This window comes from Heptranchias perlo, chromosome 35 (genome assembly GCF_035084215.1).
Source record: "Heptranchias perlo isolate sHepPer1 chromosome 35, sHepPer1.hap1, whole genome shotgun sequence".
In the NCBI taxonomy this organism is placed as follows: domain Eukaryota; kingdom Metazoa; phylum Chordata; class Chondrichthyes; order Hexanchiformes; family Hexanchidae; genus Heptranchias; species Heptranchias perlo.
The window spans coordinates 19,705,656-19,725,904 of record NC_090359.1 but is presented as its reverse complement, the minus strand read 5'-3'; the positions used below and the strand labels follow the sequence as shown (position 1 = coordinate 19,725,904).

Genomic DNA, 20,249 nt, shown 5'->3' with positions numbered 1-20,249 from the left:
ATCTACATTATCAAATCCCTTTGTTATTTTAAACACCTTGATGAGATCACCCCTCAACCTTCTAAACTCGAGGGAATACAAGCCTAGTTTATGCAATCTGTCCTCATAATTTAACCCTTTAATTTCTGGTGAATCTGCGCTGCACCCCCTCAAGGCCAATATATCCTTCCAGAGGTGTGGTGCCCAGAACGGAACGCAGTACTCTAAATGGGGTCTGACCAAGGCTCCTTACAACTGAAGCATCACTTCCACCCCTTTCTATTCCAAACCTCTTGAGATAAAGGCCAACATTCCATTAGCCTTTTTGATTATTTTTTGTACCTGGGCACTAGCTTTTAGTGATTTTTGTACATGGATACCAGAATCCCTTTGCTCCTCCACAGTTTCTAATCTTTTGCCATTAAGAAAAATATTCCAATTTGTCTTTCTTGGATCCATAGTGGGTGACCTCACACATGCCCACATTGAACTCCATCTTCCAGATTTGTGTGTACTCACTTATTCTATCTATGTCCCTTTGTAACTTCCTGCTCCCATCAACACGACTTACTGTTCCATCCCTGGTCTGTGCTGTTCTAACCCTGTCCATGTTGTTCAAGAGATGAATGTTTTCCAGGACACCGGGAAAACTCCTCTGCTCTTCTGTGGGATATTTTTTACATCCTCCTGAACAAGCAGACAGGACCTCGGTTTGAAGTCTTATCTGAAACTCAGACAGTGCAGCGCTCCCTCTTTGCTACACTAAAGTATCGGCCTGGATTATGTGCTCGAGTCCTGGAGTGGGGCTTGACCCCACGACCTTCTTACTTGAGGCGAGAGTGCAATCAACGGAGCCAAGTTGACCCTCGAACAGAAAATGCTGACGTCATGCAGCAGCTCCATTAACACCTGTGGGGAGAAAATGCAGATTTGAGAAAATCATAGAATCACATAGCACAGAAGGAGGCCATTTGGCCCATCGTGCCTGTGCCGGCTCTTTGAAAGAGCTATCCAATTAGTCCTGCTCCCTCTCCGCTTTCCCCGTAGCCCTACAAATGTATAATTTTCAAGTAAATATCCAATTCCCTTTTTAAAAGTTACTATTGAATTTGCTTCCACCACCCCTATTAGGCAGTGCATTCCAGATCATAACAACTCGCTGCAAAAAAAGTTTCTCCTCATCTCCCAATATAGGCCCTTTGAAATGTTAATGTGCCTTTCTGTATTCAAATGCTGATGGCTCTGCTGTGTATTTCCAGCATTTTCTGTTGAAATGAGAACTATTTATGGAGATTTTTGTAGAAGCTCAGAGCACAAATACTGACCGAACAACGGGCCTGATGCAGGGAAAGGAGACCATTTGAACACATCATCTTATCTTAAAAGCTATTTTGAGTTCTTTTGCGAATTTATCAAGGTGGTGGATGTTGATGCCGCGCAATAGAGAACATTGCAATTACAACCAGCCAGTATCCGCAGCGAGCAATCCCAGGCCTGGTACAGCAAAGGTCAGATGCAGATTCTAGCTCCCTCTGCTGCGCCCCAGCAACATGCCTCCGCTCTGACCTCAGAAGAGTGCCCTCCCCCCACTGCACCAGCGTGATATCTTTCCTATTCCGCACTGGTCACTCCGTGGCCTCTCCAGCGACGTCACAAAATCTAGGCTGACACTCCCAGTGCAGTACTGAGGGAGCGCAGCACTGCCGGAGGTGCTGTCTTTTGGATGAGATGTTAAACCGAGGCCCCGTCTGCCCCTCTCAGGCAGACGTAAAAGATCCCATGGCACAATTCGAGGAAGAACAGGGGAGTTCTCCCTGGTGTCCTGGCCAATATTAATCCCTCAACAAAAATCACTGAAAAAGCAGATTATCTTTTCATTTACCTCGTTGCTGTTTGTGGAATCTTGCTGTGCGCAAATTGGCTGCCATGTTTCCTACATTACAACAGTGACTACACTTCATTGACTGTAAAGCGCTTTGGGAGGTGAAAGGCGCTGTATAAGTGCAAGTTCTTCCTTTCAATGAGCTTGCGGGTTATACCCTGTGAGCACATGTGCACTAAGAACTGGATTGAGACTGCAAAACCCATTTCCCTTAGGACCATAACAGCCAGCAGACTGATTTGAACTCCTGTCTCGGGGCAAGAGGGCCATTGTTTATTAGTACATTCGATTGGAATGTCCAAGTTTCTGTACCTGGACATGTTAACAGTTTGACACAGTCCTTACCATGCTATTTAAATGCAAGTTGTTGTTCCTATAGAAAGAAAGAACTAGCATTTCCACAGCGCCTTTCACCACCTCAGGACGTCCCAAAGCGCTTTACAACCCATGAAGTATTTTTGAAGTATTGTCGCTGTTGTAATATAGGAAACGCGGCAGCCAATTTGCGCACAGCAAGGGCCCACAAACAGCAATGAGATAAATGACCAGACAATCTGTGTTTTTTTATAGTGATGTTGGTTGAGGGAGGGTTACATGTTGACCCAGGACACCGGGGGGTGGAGCTCCTATTTCTAGACCACTCGGCACTGAGTTTTACTTCCTGTTTTGTCCCCTCCAGGTTGCCAGTCAGGCACAGATGCAGCAACAGCATCAGCAACAAACAAAGAAGTCTCAGCTGGATCTTCTGGCGGACATTGGAGGCGACCCTTTCGCTGCCCCCGCACCCCAGCATGTTGCTGCGCAGGCCTATGGGGCCTTCCCTGGCTTTGGAGGTAAGATTTTACAGAATCATAGCATCGTACAGTACAGAAGGAGGCCATTCAGCCCATCGAGCCAGTGCTGGCTCTTTGGGAGAGCTATCCAATTAGTCCCATTCTCCTTGCCCTTACCCCATAGCCCTGCAAATTTTCTCCCCTTCAAGTATTTATCCAATTCCTTTTTGAAAGTTACTATTGAATCTGCTTCCATCACCCTTTCAGGCATTGTATTCCAGGTCATAACAACTCGCTGCGTTAAAAAATATTCTTCTCATTTCCCTCTGGCTCTTTTGCCAATTACCTGAAGTCTGTGTCCTCCGGTTACTGACCCTCCTGCAACTGGAAATAGTTTCTCCTTACTTACTCTATCAAAACCCCTTATGATTTTGAACACCTCTATCAAATCTCCCCTTAACCTTTGCTACTGTAAAGAGAACAGCCCCAGCTTCTCCAGTCTCTCCACATAACTGAAGTCCCTCATCCCAGGTACCATTCTAATAGATCTCCTCCGTACCTTCTCAAAGGCATTGGCATCCTTGTAAGTATATTAAACTGAAAGAAGAAAAACAATTTCCCCACCCCCTCACCACCACCAGTTTTCTCTTCTAAAGGTGCTGACTCTTGCTTGGGTACAGTTCCATAGGCACTCTGCATCTCTTGAGTGTATGAGCCTAGACAGGCCATTCGACTGGTTGAGGTACATCACTGCTGAACCTGGGTCTGTCTTCACCTGTATCCCATCTAAACACTCGTGACTATAAAAGGATTTGAGCACATTGCAGTCAACAAGCACTGACAGAGCCGCAAGTTCAATCGTTCGGAAAGGGATGGGGGTTTGCTGTGAGTAACCTGAGACTCTGTGATTCTCCAGGAAAGGGTTGTTGTCAACAACCTCTCTGTTTAGGCGAATTGGGAATGGCTCCAGACAGAGCGACGGGCTGTATAAAGGAGGTAGTCAATGAATTGGCCCACTCTGGGGTCAAGAGGAAGTACTAAAAGGCATTGGGGTGGCTTGGGTTCAAGGGTGATGCCCATTCCGAACATGACCATCTGCAGAATGGGAGCCCAATAAACTCTAACCTTAGGGCAAGCGAGTACAGGGCGTGTGACGCTCCACACTCCTTTCAACACAGTTCTGAGATCTCAGGACGCCATCAATGGACTTGCGCTGGCTCACAGTAAGTGAGACAAGATAACAGGTCCTCTCTCGGGTGATTGCTGGTTGCGTATCTGCGAACAGATTGCAGAGCTGGCTCCCAGTCCTAGTTCTTAAAGATGGGATTTAAATCAGCCATTCATACGCGAGATAAACTCCCCATGTATGTAGGAATAAGTGTCAAATATAATTATGAAGTCAGTTCAGCCACTACGACTGAATTAATCGTAGAATCACACAGCACAGGAGGAGGCCATTCGGCCCATCGTGCCTGTGCCGGCTCTTTGAAAGAGCTATGCAATTAATCCCCCTCCCTCTGCTCTTTCCCCATAGCCCTGCAATTTTTTTCCTTTTCAAGTATAAATCCAATTCCCTTTTGAGAATTACTATTGAATCTGCTTCCACCACCCTTTCAGGCAGCGCATTCCAGATCGTGACAACTTGCTGCGCAAAAAGAAATTTCTCCTCTTCTCCCCTCTGGTTCTTTTGCCAATTACCTTAAATCTGTGTCCTCTGGTTACCAACCCTCCTGCCAGTGGAAACAGAAAGAGGTTCAAGGTCGTCCCTCATCTCGAAACGTTACGAGCGACTTCTGAAGCTGAACGAAAGTGTCGGAGTTTCCTGCGATTATAATAGCAAATGTTCCGTTTTTCTTCCAGCCCAGCAAACTGCGCATGCGGGTTTCCCAGGCTTCAACGCGTTCAGTAATGTCGGAGGTTCGAGTAACGTTGGAAATTTCCCGCCGGCAAACCAAGCCACTTTCCAGGTCCAGTCTGCAACCTCAGGTACGGCAACTTGTAATCTTTAGTCTGATGCTTCTACACAGCTCCAAGCATGTTGGGGTGGGGGGGCGGCGCCACGAGCGTAACATGAAGCTGCGGCTTGATGATGAGGCCCAAGTTGGATGTCCATGTGTGTCATTGCTGAGCCTTGTTGCACACCGCTCTATTGCTTAGTCTCTTCTTTTAAAGGGACAGTGCACCTTAATTGACAGTCTGACCAGTGTTGTCACTTGGTTTATCTAGTATACTGGCAAGATCACGCATAAGCCAAGATGTTTTGATGTGCATATCTTTTAATTCACCCCTTCAAATTGCATCACATTAACCCCACCAGTGACAGACCCTGAATCCACCAGCACTTCACCTCATGTTAAACAGCTCAAAATGGTCTCTCCAGACACAAAGACTGGAAGGATAACATACATTATTAATAAATCTTGCAAATGGCATGCATTTCCTATCCATAAACCTTACACCTGTTAATTTTTTTTGTCATTTTCTCTTTGTAAATTGTTATGTCAACACTTGCCATTTAATTTTTCTGTCAACGGTCACAATGGCTCTGGCCACTAGGTGGCTCTGTGGGACGGGTTCCAAAGTTTCTCTCCCAACGCTGTCACCATCTTGTATATATAAAAAAGATGTTTATATTCACCAGCTATCTACGGGCAACGTTACAAGCAATTTACTAGTAAGAAGATGGTTATACTGTCAGCTATTAATTACAGCTCAGGTGACACAGTGCAAAGATTTTAAACACACAGCATTGTCATTACCAAGTCCTAGCGACAACACTACTGATCTCGCAGTAGATCGCAATTGGATATGCCAATTCTGTATTTTTCATAACTCACCACAATCAGGAAGGATGAGGATATATTTTTACGCTTTAAAAATAAATGACAAGGTGTACTGGCCCTTTAATTTCACAATACATTCAGCTCCTATAGTCTTTGGGCAAAATGAAACTTCTTCCTCCTGATAGCAGTTTCCCACTCTGGTCCTTCACTTCTTAAAGCTCTCCCTAATCTTGTCAGGGTAAATCAGTAAACCGGAAACAATATTGTAAAATAAAAAGCAAAATACTGCAGGTGCTGGAAATCTGAAACAGGAACAGAAAAGGCTGGAAACACTCAGTGGGTCAGGCAGCATCTGTGGAGAGTGAAAGTAAGGGTTAACGTTTCAGGTCAACCACCTTTTGTCAGCAACGAACGGTCATTGACCTGAAACGTTAACCCTACCTTTCTGACTTGCTGAATATTTCCAGCATTTTCTTTTTTTATTGCAATCCTGCAAAGGCCCCGATCTAGATAATGAACTTAAATGGTGGTCATTATTGTAACCTTCCTAAGTGTAGTCCACTCCTCTTAATTCAATGCCAGTTAATTTGAATTATTCACTAATTCGGTTGTCTTATCAGCAGCAGACTGTAGTCACATGCTACAGTCAGCACCTATATAACAGTCATTATTTCAGGCCATTTCAGCAATGCTGTCTGCATTACATAGAATTTACAGCACAGATGCAGCCATTCGGCCCAACTGGTCTGTGCTGGTGAAAAGAGAAGGCTGAGAGGTGACCTGATAGAGGTCTTTAAAATTATGAGGGGGTTTGATAGGTCTTAGAATGTGGAACTCGCTACCACATGGAGTAGTTGAGGCGAATAGCATAGATGCATTTAAAGCTAGATAAGTGCATGAGGGAGAAAGGAATGGAAAGATATGTAGATAGGGTGAGATAAAGTAGGCTGGGAGGAGGCTCGTGTGGAGCTTAAACACCGGCATAGACCATGGCCTATTTCTGTGCTGTACATTCTATGATACATACACACAGGCATACACTTGGTCACATGCTTTCACACACACACACACACACACACACACACACACACACACTTGTGTGCCTCTCACACAGGCCATCAGGTGGTAATGGCAACAGCTGATGAGCTGTGTGGGATTGGCTACACTGCCTGACAGTGCGAGAGAGCTGCAGTTAGATCCTCCAGAGATGCAGTCAGTAACTCAGCATGCTCGAGCAGCTGTGTGACTCCAGCTGTCCGCTTGCTAATTTCACACCTTCCTTTGCCTGATTGAGCAATCCCTCCCAAGATAGTTCCCCCCGCCCATGTCCAACAACGCTGCTTGTGGTTTAAGCAAAACCCTTTGACAAATGTGGCAGAAGTACAGAATGCAATAATTTAGATTTTCATTTTTTCAGTTTTCTTCCCACCTTCCCTAAAGGCGCAGACTCGCCCTGGGTACAGTGGCGCAGACCCCGGCAGGCCTCGGGCCTGTCACCCAGACACCTTTTCATTTACGAGCCTAGACAGTGAGTGCGGCGAGGCTATTTGACCACTAAGGGCATTGCGGACACAACTGATCCTGCCCTTGGCTGAAGTGCCCGCAAGTGCACTTTACAGCAGGGATCATTGGATATTGAGCAGGAGCCTTGGCTGATTTTTGCCTCTCCCTGACCTACTAATATCGAGGCCAATTGTAAAGCCCCAACCATATTACAGGTAACTCACGGCGGGGTTGTGGTGGGGGGGGTGAAGGAATTCAACCTGAAACCTTCCTGGTCCGAATGGCTCAGTACCATACGGGTGGCGGGGAGGGGGGGGGGGAAGAGAGAGGGAAGGAGAGGGAGAGAGAGGAGGTGCAGTTACTAAATGAGCCATTGGGGATGTTAAGCTTTCTGTCTTTTTATTAATTAAAGTGCACCCGTGACTTTTACATAACGTTGGTGACAGATTATCCTCACAAACCACACAGCTGGGCTTCCAGGTCATGAAAGCCTGTGATGTAAAGCTGCATGCACTGGATTTTATGCAGATCCTCCATCAGAGATATTACCCATATTCAGGGTGGAATGAAATGATAGAAGCCTTTGAAAAATAAAGCAGATTCAGTAGTAACTTTCAAAAAGGGAATTGGATAATTATTTGAAGGGGAAAAATTTGCAGGACCACGGGGAAAGAGCAGTGGCATGGGACTAATTGGATAGCTCTTTCAAAGAGCCGGCACAGGCACGATGGGCTGAATGGCCTCCTGTGCTGTATGATTCTATGAGTCAGCATCAGATTTGAGTGGGTGGTGAGAGTATTTGTTCTGGGAGACGTTCAGTAGAATGTTACGTTAGTTCCCAATTTCTCTCAACAGGAAGTTTAATTGAATCCATCTAATAATTAACTGGTGGTGTTATAACTTCAAAGTGTGCTTTTTTCCCCCATGAAAGCAAGTAAGTGCTTTCTATCGAGTGGATTACTTTAGAAGTGCAGTCACTGTTGTCGTTTAAGCAAATATGGCAGAAGGTTTTCTGAAAGTGCCACAAACAGCAAATGTGATAAATGACCGGTTAACCTGTTTGAGGGGGGAATGTTGGCTGTGACACTGGGACAACTCCCTGATCTTCGAATAGTGCCGTGGAATCTTTCATATAAACTTGAACATTTTTTTGTAAAAAAAATAGGTAGCACCTCCGAACACTACAGCACACCTCAGTGCTGCAGTGAATAGTTACATAGAATTACATAGAATCTACAGCACAGAAACAGGCCATTTGGCCCAACTGGTCAATGCCAGTGTTTATGCTCCACATGAGCCTCCTCCTACGCTATTTCAACTAACCCTATGAACATAACCTTCTATTTCTTTCTCCCTCATGTACTTATTTAGCTTCCCTTTAAAGATGTCTATGCTATTCACCTCGTTTGCTCCATGTGGTAGCAAGTTCCACATTCTAACCACTCTCTGGGTAAAGAGGTTTCTCCTGAATTTCTTATTGGATTTATTAGTGACTATCTTATATTTATGGCCCCTAGTTTTGTTCTGCTCCACAAATGGAAACATCTTCTCTACGTCTGCCCTGTCAAACCCCTTCATAATTTTAAAGACCTCTATTAGGTCACCTCTCAGCCTTCTCTTTTCTAGAGAAAAGAGCCCCAGCCCGTTTAGTGTTTAAAAGGAGTCTTGATAGGGATGCTCTGTGAATGTGTTGCTACAGTAGTGTTTTACTGCAGTGCAGCTCTGGGATTGTTGCACAGTTATCAGAGTAGTAGCTGTCCTTCACGTCTGAGCCTTGAGTGTGTGTTAGCCAGCTATTGAACCATGAAGGGCGTCACCGCTGATAATGATCCCATCCTCGCCTGAATTCCACTTGTGGACATTTTCCAGGAGGGGGTCACTGGACAGCTATCAGGAGTGGGACCCATTACTGCTGCCCTGTTGAGATCAGCTAACTTGGTAGTCGAACTGGGTGCGTCTTGGGGAGCTTGGCTCGTTACTACACTGCACGGACGCTTACTGCCTGAGCCATTTGGGGCACCTATTGGTTAGAAGCTCGTTAAAAGTATTAGTAGCGTGAGAAATATTTCGGTCAGAACTAATTGTACCACCATCGAGGGAGCACGGTCACCGCACGGGACTGCAGCGGTTCAAAGAGAGCCCACCGCCACCTTCTCGAGGGCAACCAGAGATGGGCAATAAATGCCAGCCTTGCCAGTGAAGTCCACATCCCGAGAACAAATTGATTAGCAGTTCCAAGTAATAAAAACAGAATTTGGTTCATTCGTCACCGTAAGCCAACTGCCTGATTAGGATTGGTGCTATCTTGTGGTCAATTCGGCAGGTTTGTGGATGACCTGATGGTGGCGTATCCTTCGTTAATCGGCATTCTCTGTCATTGGTCTCGGCCGAGAGCGCAGCGCAGTAGCAGCGAGTGTTCAAATGGTGTAGTGTGGGAGAAATGGCGGCTTGACCGCCCTGCTCCACTCAGTTCCTCACCCGAGCCTCACTGAGTGGCAAGGGCAGAGCCACCTCTCGTCTGAGACATAGGGCACCCACCATCCCAGGAGCAAATAATCTGAAGTCAGAGACGTTACCTAGTCAAAAAGTACTGCTTCACAGTGAGACTTGCCTCTTTTTCCCACCCCCACCCCCCACCTCACCCTTTTTGAGAGGAAAGGAGAAGTGGAAGAATGCAGGAAGTTGATCGTGTGCAGCCTCCAGCTCAACGCTTTTGATCTCCCAACTCGGAGACTTGAGAGTTCCGATCCCACTTGTAGCATATTTGAGGCCTGCTGTTTTCCACACAACATTGACAGGAGTTTTGGGAAGTAAGACTCGGAGGGAATGGGGGAAGGGAAGGGTAGGAAATGTAAATGTGACCCTTGCCATTCTGGACCTGACCTCCAATAGTTTCCGTTTCTACTTCTCTGAATGGTATTTTTCTCCCATTAATTACTGTTCCATTCTTATTATCTTTTCTTTCCAAGATTGTAGGGAGTTTGAGGGGTGGGGTGGGTGGGGGGGCGGGCGGGAAGAGAATGAAAGTACTTAGCCGTTGCTAAAGGTTAACCCCTTAGTCCCCCAAACGGCCAGCTCCTGAGCTCTGCCAGTGTCGCACTGCCAACTGAAGACTAGGAGAGGCAAGAAAGTGGCCTTGAGATGAACTCTGGCAGTTTTTTCCTAGCTTCGGCTTTTGCTTTCCTTGAACGACTGACTGAGTCGGGAACCGTGGTCATGTATGTACTGGCCAGCTCTGTGCGATACGGTGCACCAGTGCTTCAGCACTGTAATGCTGTTTATGGGAGCTTTCAGTGAGGGGGGGAGGGGATCCATTTCTTTCCCCTTGCGAAGGCGTGGACTCTTGCTGGGTGCAGTCCCAGGGGTATCAGCAGGCTTCCAGTACCAAACTCCTCCCTCCACTAGCCTAGTAATAGAAGGGGGAGGGAGAGGAAGGCCAACTGCAGCAACCCTTAAACATCCACTTCCTCCACCACCGGCGCACCAAAGCTGCGCCATGTATTATCTACAGGATGCACTGCAGCAAGTCACCAAGGCTCTTCTTTGACAGCACCTCCCAAACCCACGGTCTCCACCACCGAGAGGGACAAGAGCAGCAAGTGCATGGGAACACCATCACTTCCCAAGCTCCCCTCCCAGTCCCACACCATCCCGACTTGGACATATATCGGCCGTTCCTTCATGGTCGCTGGGTCAAAATCTGGACGTAACAGCACCTGTGGGAGCACCTTCACCACCTGGCACTGCAGTGGTTCAAGAAAAAGGCCCACCGCCACCTTCTCAAGGGGCAACTAGGGATAAGAACATGCGAAATAGGAGCAGGAGTAGGCCATCCGGCCCCTCGAGCCTGCTCCGCCATTCAACTTCTACCTTCTAAGGACAATAAATGCCGGCCTTGCCAGCAATGCCCACATCCCAAGAATGAATTTAAGAAAAACAACTGCTGGCTCAACTGAGATGCTCCAACTCCGCACAAATTGGGGATTGAACACGGGACCTTCTGCCATGCATGGTTCAGTACCAACAACTAACGATCGCACGCTTAGGGCAGATATAGTAGGTGAAACATATCTGAGCCTGCAGGTGTTGTAAGTTTGAGACCTGTGTTAGTAAATGTGTATGATTCAGGGAAGGCGGTGGGTGGGTGGGGGGGGGAGAGTGGGTATTAATCAGATTCCTTCTACCAGTTCATTTTGAAAATGACCATTCAGTACCTCTCTGCCACCATACAACCACTGCCTTCTCCTTCACCTTTTTGAGATAACTCTGGCTAGGGAGGGTTCACACTACTGATCGCCATCCAGTGACTCCTGCCTGCACGTGAACATTGGTTTCGTTGCCCCCGTGGTGGAGCAGCTGCTGACTCGCACTGGGTTAGTGCGCCAAGAACGGCTACTTGGGTGAAGTGCTGGAGGGCAACCGGCATTCGCAGCCCCCAGCAAGAACTGTGGCCTTCTGTAGAGAAGGGGGGAGGATAGGGACCAATGTGCAAGGCAGCAGAGGAGGGTGGACATCCATGGAACCGTACCCCAAGAATCAGCGCCTTCAGGAGAGGAAGGGAGAAAAATGGGTGGAAGAATAATTGAAATACGGTTATAAAGGGTTGGCTGAAAATTCACTTAATGCGCGATCATTTATTTAGTTTTCTTTGATCTCTAATTGCATGAAACATTTGCCGTGAGACCAAAATTCCCATCCAGTTGCTCAGACTCCAGCAATGCTGCTTTGCTTTGCTTTTCTTTGACACAGCAAGTAAATATTTTAACGTGTGTTTTAAGGAACTTGCTGATCTTCAGAATGTGTGTGTGTATCTGTCAGTCTGTCGGAGTGAGTGTGTGTGTTAATCGCATGCCTTCGATATTTGACTTTATTCTTCCATCTGTCTTGTGGCCAGGGAGTTCCATCAGTGAATTGGGCCCTAAGAAAAGCTTGTGCGGGGATCCCATCAGCAGGCACCAATCCTGTGGCATGACCCATTTCAAATGCCCTGACGGCTGTAATGTAGTGTTGAACAGGCTGATTCTCCATTACACCTCACCTGAGCGGTCCTGCGGTTTTCATCTGGACAATGTCCTGGACCGAGCTCCATATTGCATTCTTTAGGGGGACAGTGAGGTGGGAGGAGACTAGGGCAAACGCTTGGCGTCAGAAGAAGGGACAAGGGAGTCGGCAGATGCCTTAACTGGGGGCAGGTTAACAACACAAGCCATGGCTTCCCACAGACCCAGTTTTGATTCTACACTAACGTAGCTATAAGTGGAAGGTGCTGGAAACATCAGTCCTGGAGATTTGCAAGGCTGTGTGTGGCCCTGTATAAAACATTGTGTTTCGATCTTGTGTCAGTTTATTTATTTTGTTTTGTTTTTTTTTTTGTTTTTTGTTTTTGTTTAGTTTTTTTTCCTCCCATTCCTTTTTTTTTTCTCCATTTGAAACAGGTGGTTCGAGCAGCGCTAACTTTGCAAACTTTGATACCTTCCCAAAATCTTCCAGCACTAGTTTCGGAGCGTTCACTAGCTCTCACACCACGTCCGTGCCCGCAGGTTCAACGGCCGCCACCTCCGGTAAACATGCCGCCTCGCAAGCAGACAAATACGCGGCGCTCGCAGATTTAGAAAGCATCTTTAATGCCCCTAAGTCCACTCCAGGTAAGCTACAGTAAAATGGCGGTGGAGGTGGGGGGAGGGAAAATGACAGAATTATAGACAGACCAGCTTCGCTGGCTCAGAGAGGCAGGTGCGGTACTGAGTCACACAGGCCAGGGAGGCCCCCAGGTCCCATCCCTGCTCGGTCCTGAGTCAGCTGATCCCAGTCAGGGCAGTGTTTGAGGTATAGTAGTAGTTGGCTTCCATACCTTGGGATAGGAAGGGAGAGAATAGCCAGGGGTTTGCACTTCCGATTAATCCATTGACCCCCCTCACCCCCCCTGCCAAACCGTGTGTTGGCCGGGCAAGAGCAGGATCAGGCCCAGCTGTTGTGTCCCCCACCCCCATAGTTGAATAGCGCGAGCCGGCACTCACTGTAGAACAAGGTCAAGTCATTCAGTCAATAAGCACTGGAGGTCGGCTGGCACCTGTAGGACCATACCCCGTTCAGAGTCAGCACTTACAGGAGATAAATGATGAGAGAAACTGGAGGAGGAGTGAAAAATAAAAAGATGCGAGCAGACCCAAAGAAAGAATGGAACGGCGGGGTCAGGGGGAATGGGGACAGTTCCAGTGCAGGGGCTTCTCCAGCATTGCTCCCAACCAGCAGATCTGTGCAAACACAGGCCTTTGATTCCAACGTGGCCGCAGTGTAATGAGAGCCAGTGCAAGACCCTTAGGCTCTGTCCCGGAGGGTGTGTTGTCTCCAGTTTGCCAGTGTCTCAGCAGCTTGTATAGAACAGTCCAGTTGCTGAATAAAACACCCACCTGTTTATTTGACCCATCTACTCTGATACATCCAAATCTCATTGCTAGGCTCTCGGGTACTATTTCTGCTCCCCCCACCCCCCCCAAACTCTTAACACCCTGAGTTGCTAAGTCCTTGCTGGGATACAGTTCTGCTGGTCAACCCCTCCCCCCACTGCCGAGTGCACCATCCAAGTGTGATTCTTCCTGCCTGAGCATGGCCATTGAGTGATGCTGTTGAGTGTCCCTGGCTGGTTTTCCTGCTCCTTGTCCCAGAGCTGCTGAAGCCAATTGTAGACCGCCAATTGCTGCGCTGACCGAGACATCAGCCCAGATCAGGGAGGGAATTAAACCTGTGAGCTTCTTGGTCTACATGGCGTTGTACCACACCATGCAATGCAGTTACCCAGCAAGCTATCAGTTGCATTTTGGCCTCATTGTGTGGTCCACCCCACATGTGCTTTCATTCAAAGGGTGCTGGAACCTAGCTCCCCAACTTGTTCATTGCACCAGTCCGGCTGGGTTACAGGGCACTCGTATCCAGTGCGCAGCCTGCAACATGCAAAGCGCCTAGCTCTTAAAGGACGCGTCGTAGCTTTTCACAAGTCTCCCGGGTCATGCGCGCTGGCCACGAACCTCGCCTCTCCATGCCGCTGGGGGGGCGTGATCAGAAGCCAGCCTGCAGCATTGGGCGTTGTGGGCTCACCCTGGTGATCGTTTGGCCTCCAGTATCGATTGTGAGAGTGGTACGTTAGAGTGTGACGGACAGGCCTTACCTGGAACATGGACATCAGAGCTACCCCACCTTCTGCATGTTCATATCTGTTCAGTGGGTAACAGCACCTCCCCTTGATATTAAGCCAGACAGACAGGGAAGCTTCCTGGCTCAATCCCAGACTGACTTTACAGGGGCTGGAAGCTAGAATTACATTCAGCTGTTTTGGGGCTGAGGCACATTCTTGGGACAGTGTAGAGGGAGCTTTACTCTGTATCTAGCCCATGCTGTACCTGACCTGGGAGTGTTTGATGGGACAGTGTAGAGCGAGCTTTACTCAGTATCTAATCTGTACTGTACCTGACCTGGGAGTGTTTGATGGGGCAGTATAGAGGGAGCTTTACTCTGTATCTAACCTGCGCTGTACCTGACTCAGTAGCATTTTGATGCTAAAAGGGAAGATATCTTTTGCCCTGCACTAACATCCCTCTCTTAAGTGAGCTAAAAAAAATTAATGTTTTTGAATCACCATTTCTGGAACCTGAACTTTGCATTCCATGTCCTTGACCCATTTAGTTAGTCAGGGAGCGATTCAATCCAAACAGGGACAGATAACACTTCACAGATTACACAAATTGCTGACATTATTGAAATGTGCTGCTGTCTTCATGGGACGGTAGGACATACCCCGTGTACTAAATATTGATAACTTCCCCGACAGCTCATGTTGGATGTTGAGTTGCCTTCGCAGTACAGCTGGCTGGGGTGTTTGTGGGTGTTTATCAGACACAAGTAGTGTCATGTTTTCTGGTCAGCAAGTGATGTACCCCTGCCGACCTTGTCTCCTGGAGCTTGCTTGATGGGCCTGGGGACTTTCCTGTTCTGCATGGCTCAGTACCATTCCAGCCACTGCCTTAGATAAATGAGCCATTGAGAGCTCACTTTGAACTTATTGTGCTCCATTGTCCAGACCTGTTGAAGGAAGCATTGCAGTCAGTCTTCAGTGGAAGATAATCTGTGCATCTCAAAATACATTCGCTGCTGCGTCACTCTGTAAATTGCCCAGTTTTCCCGGGCACACAAAGGGTTTGTTAGGTAGCTCCGCCAGTGGGTAATAAAGATAGCCGGTTCAAATCTCATCATGGCTAATCATGCAATTGAATTCGATACACCTGGTCATTTTTGGGCTGGCACCAGAATAAAATGACCATGAAAGCTGTCGGAGTGTGGTAAAGCCCCCAATCGGTTCGCTAATGATCCTCAGGGAAGTGAACCTGACACCCCCAACCAGTCTGACTTGCACGTGCTGCACCACTTGCTCCTGCTGTCTGAAATAGCCCAACAGGCCACTCAGTTGTGTAAAAAGAAACACTACAAAGCACAATAATAATCACCATCACCACAATCCTGCAGTTGTCCAAACAGAAGGCCCACATCATTTCTCAGGGCAACGGGCAGTCAAAGCCAGCCTTGCCAGAATGAATAAGTCTCTGGTTGACGTCATTCATACGTGGCGTAGGGAACTGAAATGTGGTTTCTGCTCTTTACCAGCCTCCGAGGTTGTGACGGGCACTCTCCCCTACTGCTGCCGCTCACAAAGCCTCCGGCTACTACTGCTGAAGTTGGAGACCTGAGGGTCATCCACTGCCACTTCAATCCCCCGCGCACCACGCACACCCATCCCCATCTCAGGCTATTCTTTCTTCCTCCAATCTGCAATCTGCTGGAGCAAGAGGGAAGCAGCAATCTGCAACTATGCAGAAACACACCATTTTATTACATCGAGTCTACAGCTCAGAAACCGAACATTCGTTCCAACTGGTCAATGCCGGTGTTTATGCTCCACATGAGCCTCCTCCCACCCCTCTTCATCTCACCCTATCAGCATATCTTTCTATTCCGATCTCCCTCATGTACTTATCTAGCTTCCCCTTAAATGCATCTATGCTATTTGCCTTAACTACTCCTTGTGGTAGCAAGTTCCACATTCTCACCACTCTCTGGGTAAAGAAGTTTCTCCTGAATTCCTGATTGGATTTATTAGTGACTATCTTATATCTATGGCCCCTAGTTCTGGTCTCCCTCACAAGTGGAAACATTTTCTCTATGTGTACCCTGTAAAACCCTTTCATTATCTTAAAGACCTCCATCAGGTCACCCCTGAGTCTTTTTTCTGGAGAAAAGAGCCCCAGCCTGTTCAGCCTTTTTTGATCACAATATCTACTCAGTTCTGGTATCACCTTGTGAATCTTTTTTGCATCTTCTTCAATGCCTCTGTATCCTTTTTATAATACTGTGCACAGTACTCCATTTGTGGTCTAACCAAGGTTCTATACAAGTTTAACATAACTTCTCTGCTTTTTAATTCTGTCCTTCTAGAAATTAAACTCTGTGCTTTTTTATGGCCTTATTAACCTGCGTCGCTACTTTTAGTGATTTGTGTATCCGCTCCTCTACACCATTTAGACTCTTATTATCCAAGCAGTATGTAGCCTCCTTATTCTTCCTACCAAAATGTACCACCTCATACTTGTCTATATTGAAATTCATTTGCCAATTACACGCCCATTCTGCAGGTTTAATAATGTTTTCTTACATAGATAGGTCGATATTGGAAGTAAATGCACAGCGGTAATCTTATCAAGCAATCCAGATCATATCTACACAAGAGTGAATCCCAATGGACCAAACCTCTACCCATTCAGTCCCGTTGTATAGAACCCCAATCGACCAAACCTCACCCCATTCATTGCCATTGTATAGATTCACATTGGACCAAATCTCTTCCCATTCAGTCCCATTGTATTGAATTCCAATGGACCAAACCCCATCCATTCACTCCCATTGTATAGAATTCCAATGGGTTAAACCCTTTCCCATTCACTCTCATTGTATAGAATCCCACTGGCCCAAATCCCTTCCCATTCACTCCCATTGTATAGAATCCCATTGGACCAACCCCCTTCATAATCACTCCCATTATTTAGAATCCCAATATCTCAAACCCCTTCCCATTCGTACCTATTGGATAGGTTGCACCTCAACAGAGCTTGGACCAATGTCCTCACGGGGAGGTTAACTAGTGCTGTGGGAGAGGGATTAAACTAATTTGGCTGGGGGGTGGGCACCAGGATGAAACATTAGAGAGGAGAAACAAGGTGCACAAAGAACTAGGAGGGACAAGTAGCACTAGAGTAACAAATAGTTCAGAAATAGGAGGGATCAGACAGGGGGCAAATGCGATGCAGTTTATGATGAGATTGGAGTGCATGTTCGTAAATGCACGTAGCTTGGTAAATAAGGTTGGTGAGCTGCAGGATCAAGTCGCCACATGGGACTATGATATAGTGGCAATAACAGAGACCTGGGTCAAAGAAGGGGAGGATTGGGTATTTAATATTCCTGGCTACAAGGTATTCAGGAAAGAAAGGGAAGGAAATAAAGGGGAGGTGGTAGTATTGATCAAAGAAACTATTATAGCACAGGAGAGGGATGATGTAGTTGAGGGGTCAAAGACAGAATCTATTTGGTTAGAATTAAGGAACAATAGAGGAGCTATCACGCTACTGGGTGTATATTATAGGCCACCAAATAGTGGGAAAGAGATAGCAGAGCAAATTTGCTGGCAAGTTACAGAAAGATGCAAGAACTATAGAGTAGTGATAATGGGGGACTTCAGTTATTCCAGTATAGACTGGGACAGTAATAGTGTAAAGGGCAAAGAGGGGGCGGAATTCCTGAAATGTATTCAAGAGAACTTTCTTGATCAGTGTGTTTCCAGCCCACCAGGAAGGAAACAGTGCTGGATCTCGAACTAGGGAATGAAGTGGGGAAAGTGGAGCATATTTCGGTGGGGGAGCATTGGAGAACAGTGATCATAACATCATTAGGTTTAGAATAGTTATGGAAAAGGACAAGGAACAATCAAATGTGAAAATGCTTAATTGGAGGAGGGCAAATTTTAGTGAGTTAAAAAGCGATCTTGCTCAGGTGAATTGGAATCAAAAATTGGTAGGCAAAACAGTAATTGAACAATGGGAGGCCTTCAAGGAGGAGTACAGAGTAGACACATCCCTACGAGGAGGAAAGGAAGGGCATCCAAAGCTAGAGCTCCCTGGTTGACTGAAGATATAGAGACTAAATTGAAACAGAAAAAGGAGGGTTATGACGAATGTAAGGTTCATAATACAGTAGAGAACCAGGCTGAATACAGAAAGTACAGAGGAGATCTAAAAAAGAGAATAAGAGGGGCCAGGAGAGAGTATGAGAATAGATTAGCAGCTAACATAAAAGGGAACCCAAAAGTCTTTTATAAACATAAAAATAGTAAAAAGGTAGTCAAAGAGTGGGACCGATTAGGGACAAAAAAGGAGATCTTCTTGTAGAGGCAGAGGGCATGGCTGAGACACTAAATGAATACTTTGCATCCGTCTTCGCTAGAGAAGAGGATGCTGCCATCTTAGCAGTAAAGGAGGAGGTAGTAGCGATATTGGATAGGATAAAAATAGATAAAAAGAGGTACTTTAAAGATTGGCAGTACTCAAAGTAGAAGAGTCGCTGGTCTAGATGGGATGCATCTTAGGTTACTGAGGGAAGTAAGGGTGAAAATTGCAGAGGCTCGAGTCGTGATCTTCCAATCCTCCTTAGATATGGGGATGACGCTGGAGGACTGGAGGATTACAAATGTTACACACCTGTTCAAAAAAGGGGAGAGGGATAAACCTGGCAGTTACAGGCGAGTCAGCCTAACGTCAGTGGTGGGGAAACTGGGACAAAATTAATTGGCACTTGGAAAAGTATGGGCTAATAAATGAAAGCACGGATTTGTTAAAGGAAAATTGTATTTGACTGACTTGATTGAGTTCTTTGAAGTAACGGAGAGGGTTGATGAGGGTAGATGATGTGTATGTGGACTTTCAAAAGGGCATTTGATAAAGTACCACATAATAGACTTGTTAGCAAAATTAAAGCCCATGGGATTAATGGGACATTGGCAGCGTGGATACAAATTGGCTAGGGGACAGAAAGCAGAGAGTAGTGGTGAACAGCTGCTTTTCAGACTGGAGGGAAGTATACAGTATTAGGACCAGTATTAGGACCACTGCTCTTTTTGATATATATTAATGACCTGGGCCTAAATTTTAACTCCGAGCCGGGAAGACAGCGGGGTTGGGGGGGGGGGGGGCTGCAGTTTAACTCCTGACTGGAAACCCGTAAGTACGGGTTTCCCGGAGATCCGTACGATTTTGACGTAAGGACGTCTTTTTTTTGACGGTTTCCCACCCGACTGGCCAGCCTGATTGACAGGCTGACCTCAGTCAGACAGAAGAAGATGAAGGAAGAGGATGCGAGAAGGTAAGTCTTAGATTTTCGGGGTCGTGGGTCATCGGTGGTGGGGGGGGTCACCAGGGGGTTGGAGATCTGTGGGGGATGGGGTCGGAGGTCTGAGATCGTGGGGGGGGGGGGGGGTGGGATCGGAGATCGTTGAGGGGGGGTGGGTTGCTGCAGGTAGGCTTGTTGGGCTTGGGGAAAGCGTTCCTGCTCCTCTGAGCCCACAAGCTGTTCTATAAAAGAACTTACCTGCAGTTTCGGGCCTTTTCGCCTCCTCTCATGTGGCGTGAAGTAGAAGGCCTGGGAATCCTGGCCCCCAGGGGTTTAAAAACAAAAAAAACTGTAAAAACGGAGGCCTGCAGCCTTCTTGAAAGCTTTTAGTGACCGACCCGCCTCCTGAGAGCGGGTTGGTCACCCACTCCTCGCCCTGCCTCCATTAAAACCGGAAATGGGCAGGTTGGAGGCAGGTTTTAGATTTTAAAAATTTTTACTCCCCCCACGCCCCCAACCCACCCGTTTTCCCACGTTAAAATCATGTCCCTGGACTTGGGTATAGAGGGTATAATTTCAAAGTTTGCAGATGACATGAAACTCGGGAATGTAGCAAACAATGTGGAGGATAGTAACAGATTTCAGGAGGACATAGACAGGCTGGTGAAATGGGCAAACACATAGCAGATGAAATTTAATGCAGAAAAATGTGAAATGATGCAATTTGGTCAGAAGAATGAGAAGAGGCAATATAAACAAAATGGTACAATTTTAAAGGGGATGCAGGAACAAAGAGACCTGCACATGGCAGGACAAGTTGAAAAAGCTGTTTTTAAAAAAAAGCATATGGGATCATGGGCTTTAATAATAGAGGCATAGAGTACAAAAGCAAGGAAGTTATGC

General features: G+C 46.8%; 1 protein-coding gene across 4 annotated transcripts in view; it reads left to right on the top strand.

Annotated features, from left to right (window-relative positions):
* The window catches only part of LOC137302385 (arf-GAP domain and FG repeat-containing protein 1-like), a 104,692-nt gene that overhangs the window by 63,864 nt on the left and 20,579 nt on the right, over positions 1 to 20,249 (top strand). For 3 of the 4 annotated variants that reach the window (XR_010958454.1, XM_067972013.1, XM_067972012.1), the window contains exons 5-7: positions 2,541 to 2,694; positions 4,495 to 4,620; positions 12,356 to 12,565. Coding sequence is in view for 3 of the 4 variants with exons in the window: in XM_067972013.1 (XP_067828114.1) it covers positions 2,541 to 2,694; positions 4,495 to 4,620; positions 12,356 to 12,565 (490 nt within the window). In the remaining variant the exon portion in view is untranslated. The remainder of the gene's footprint in view (positions 1 to 2,540; positions 2,695 to 4,494; positions 4,621 to 12,355; positions 12,566 to 20,249) is intronic. The other variant, XM_067972014.1, reaches the window with a different exon arrangement.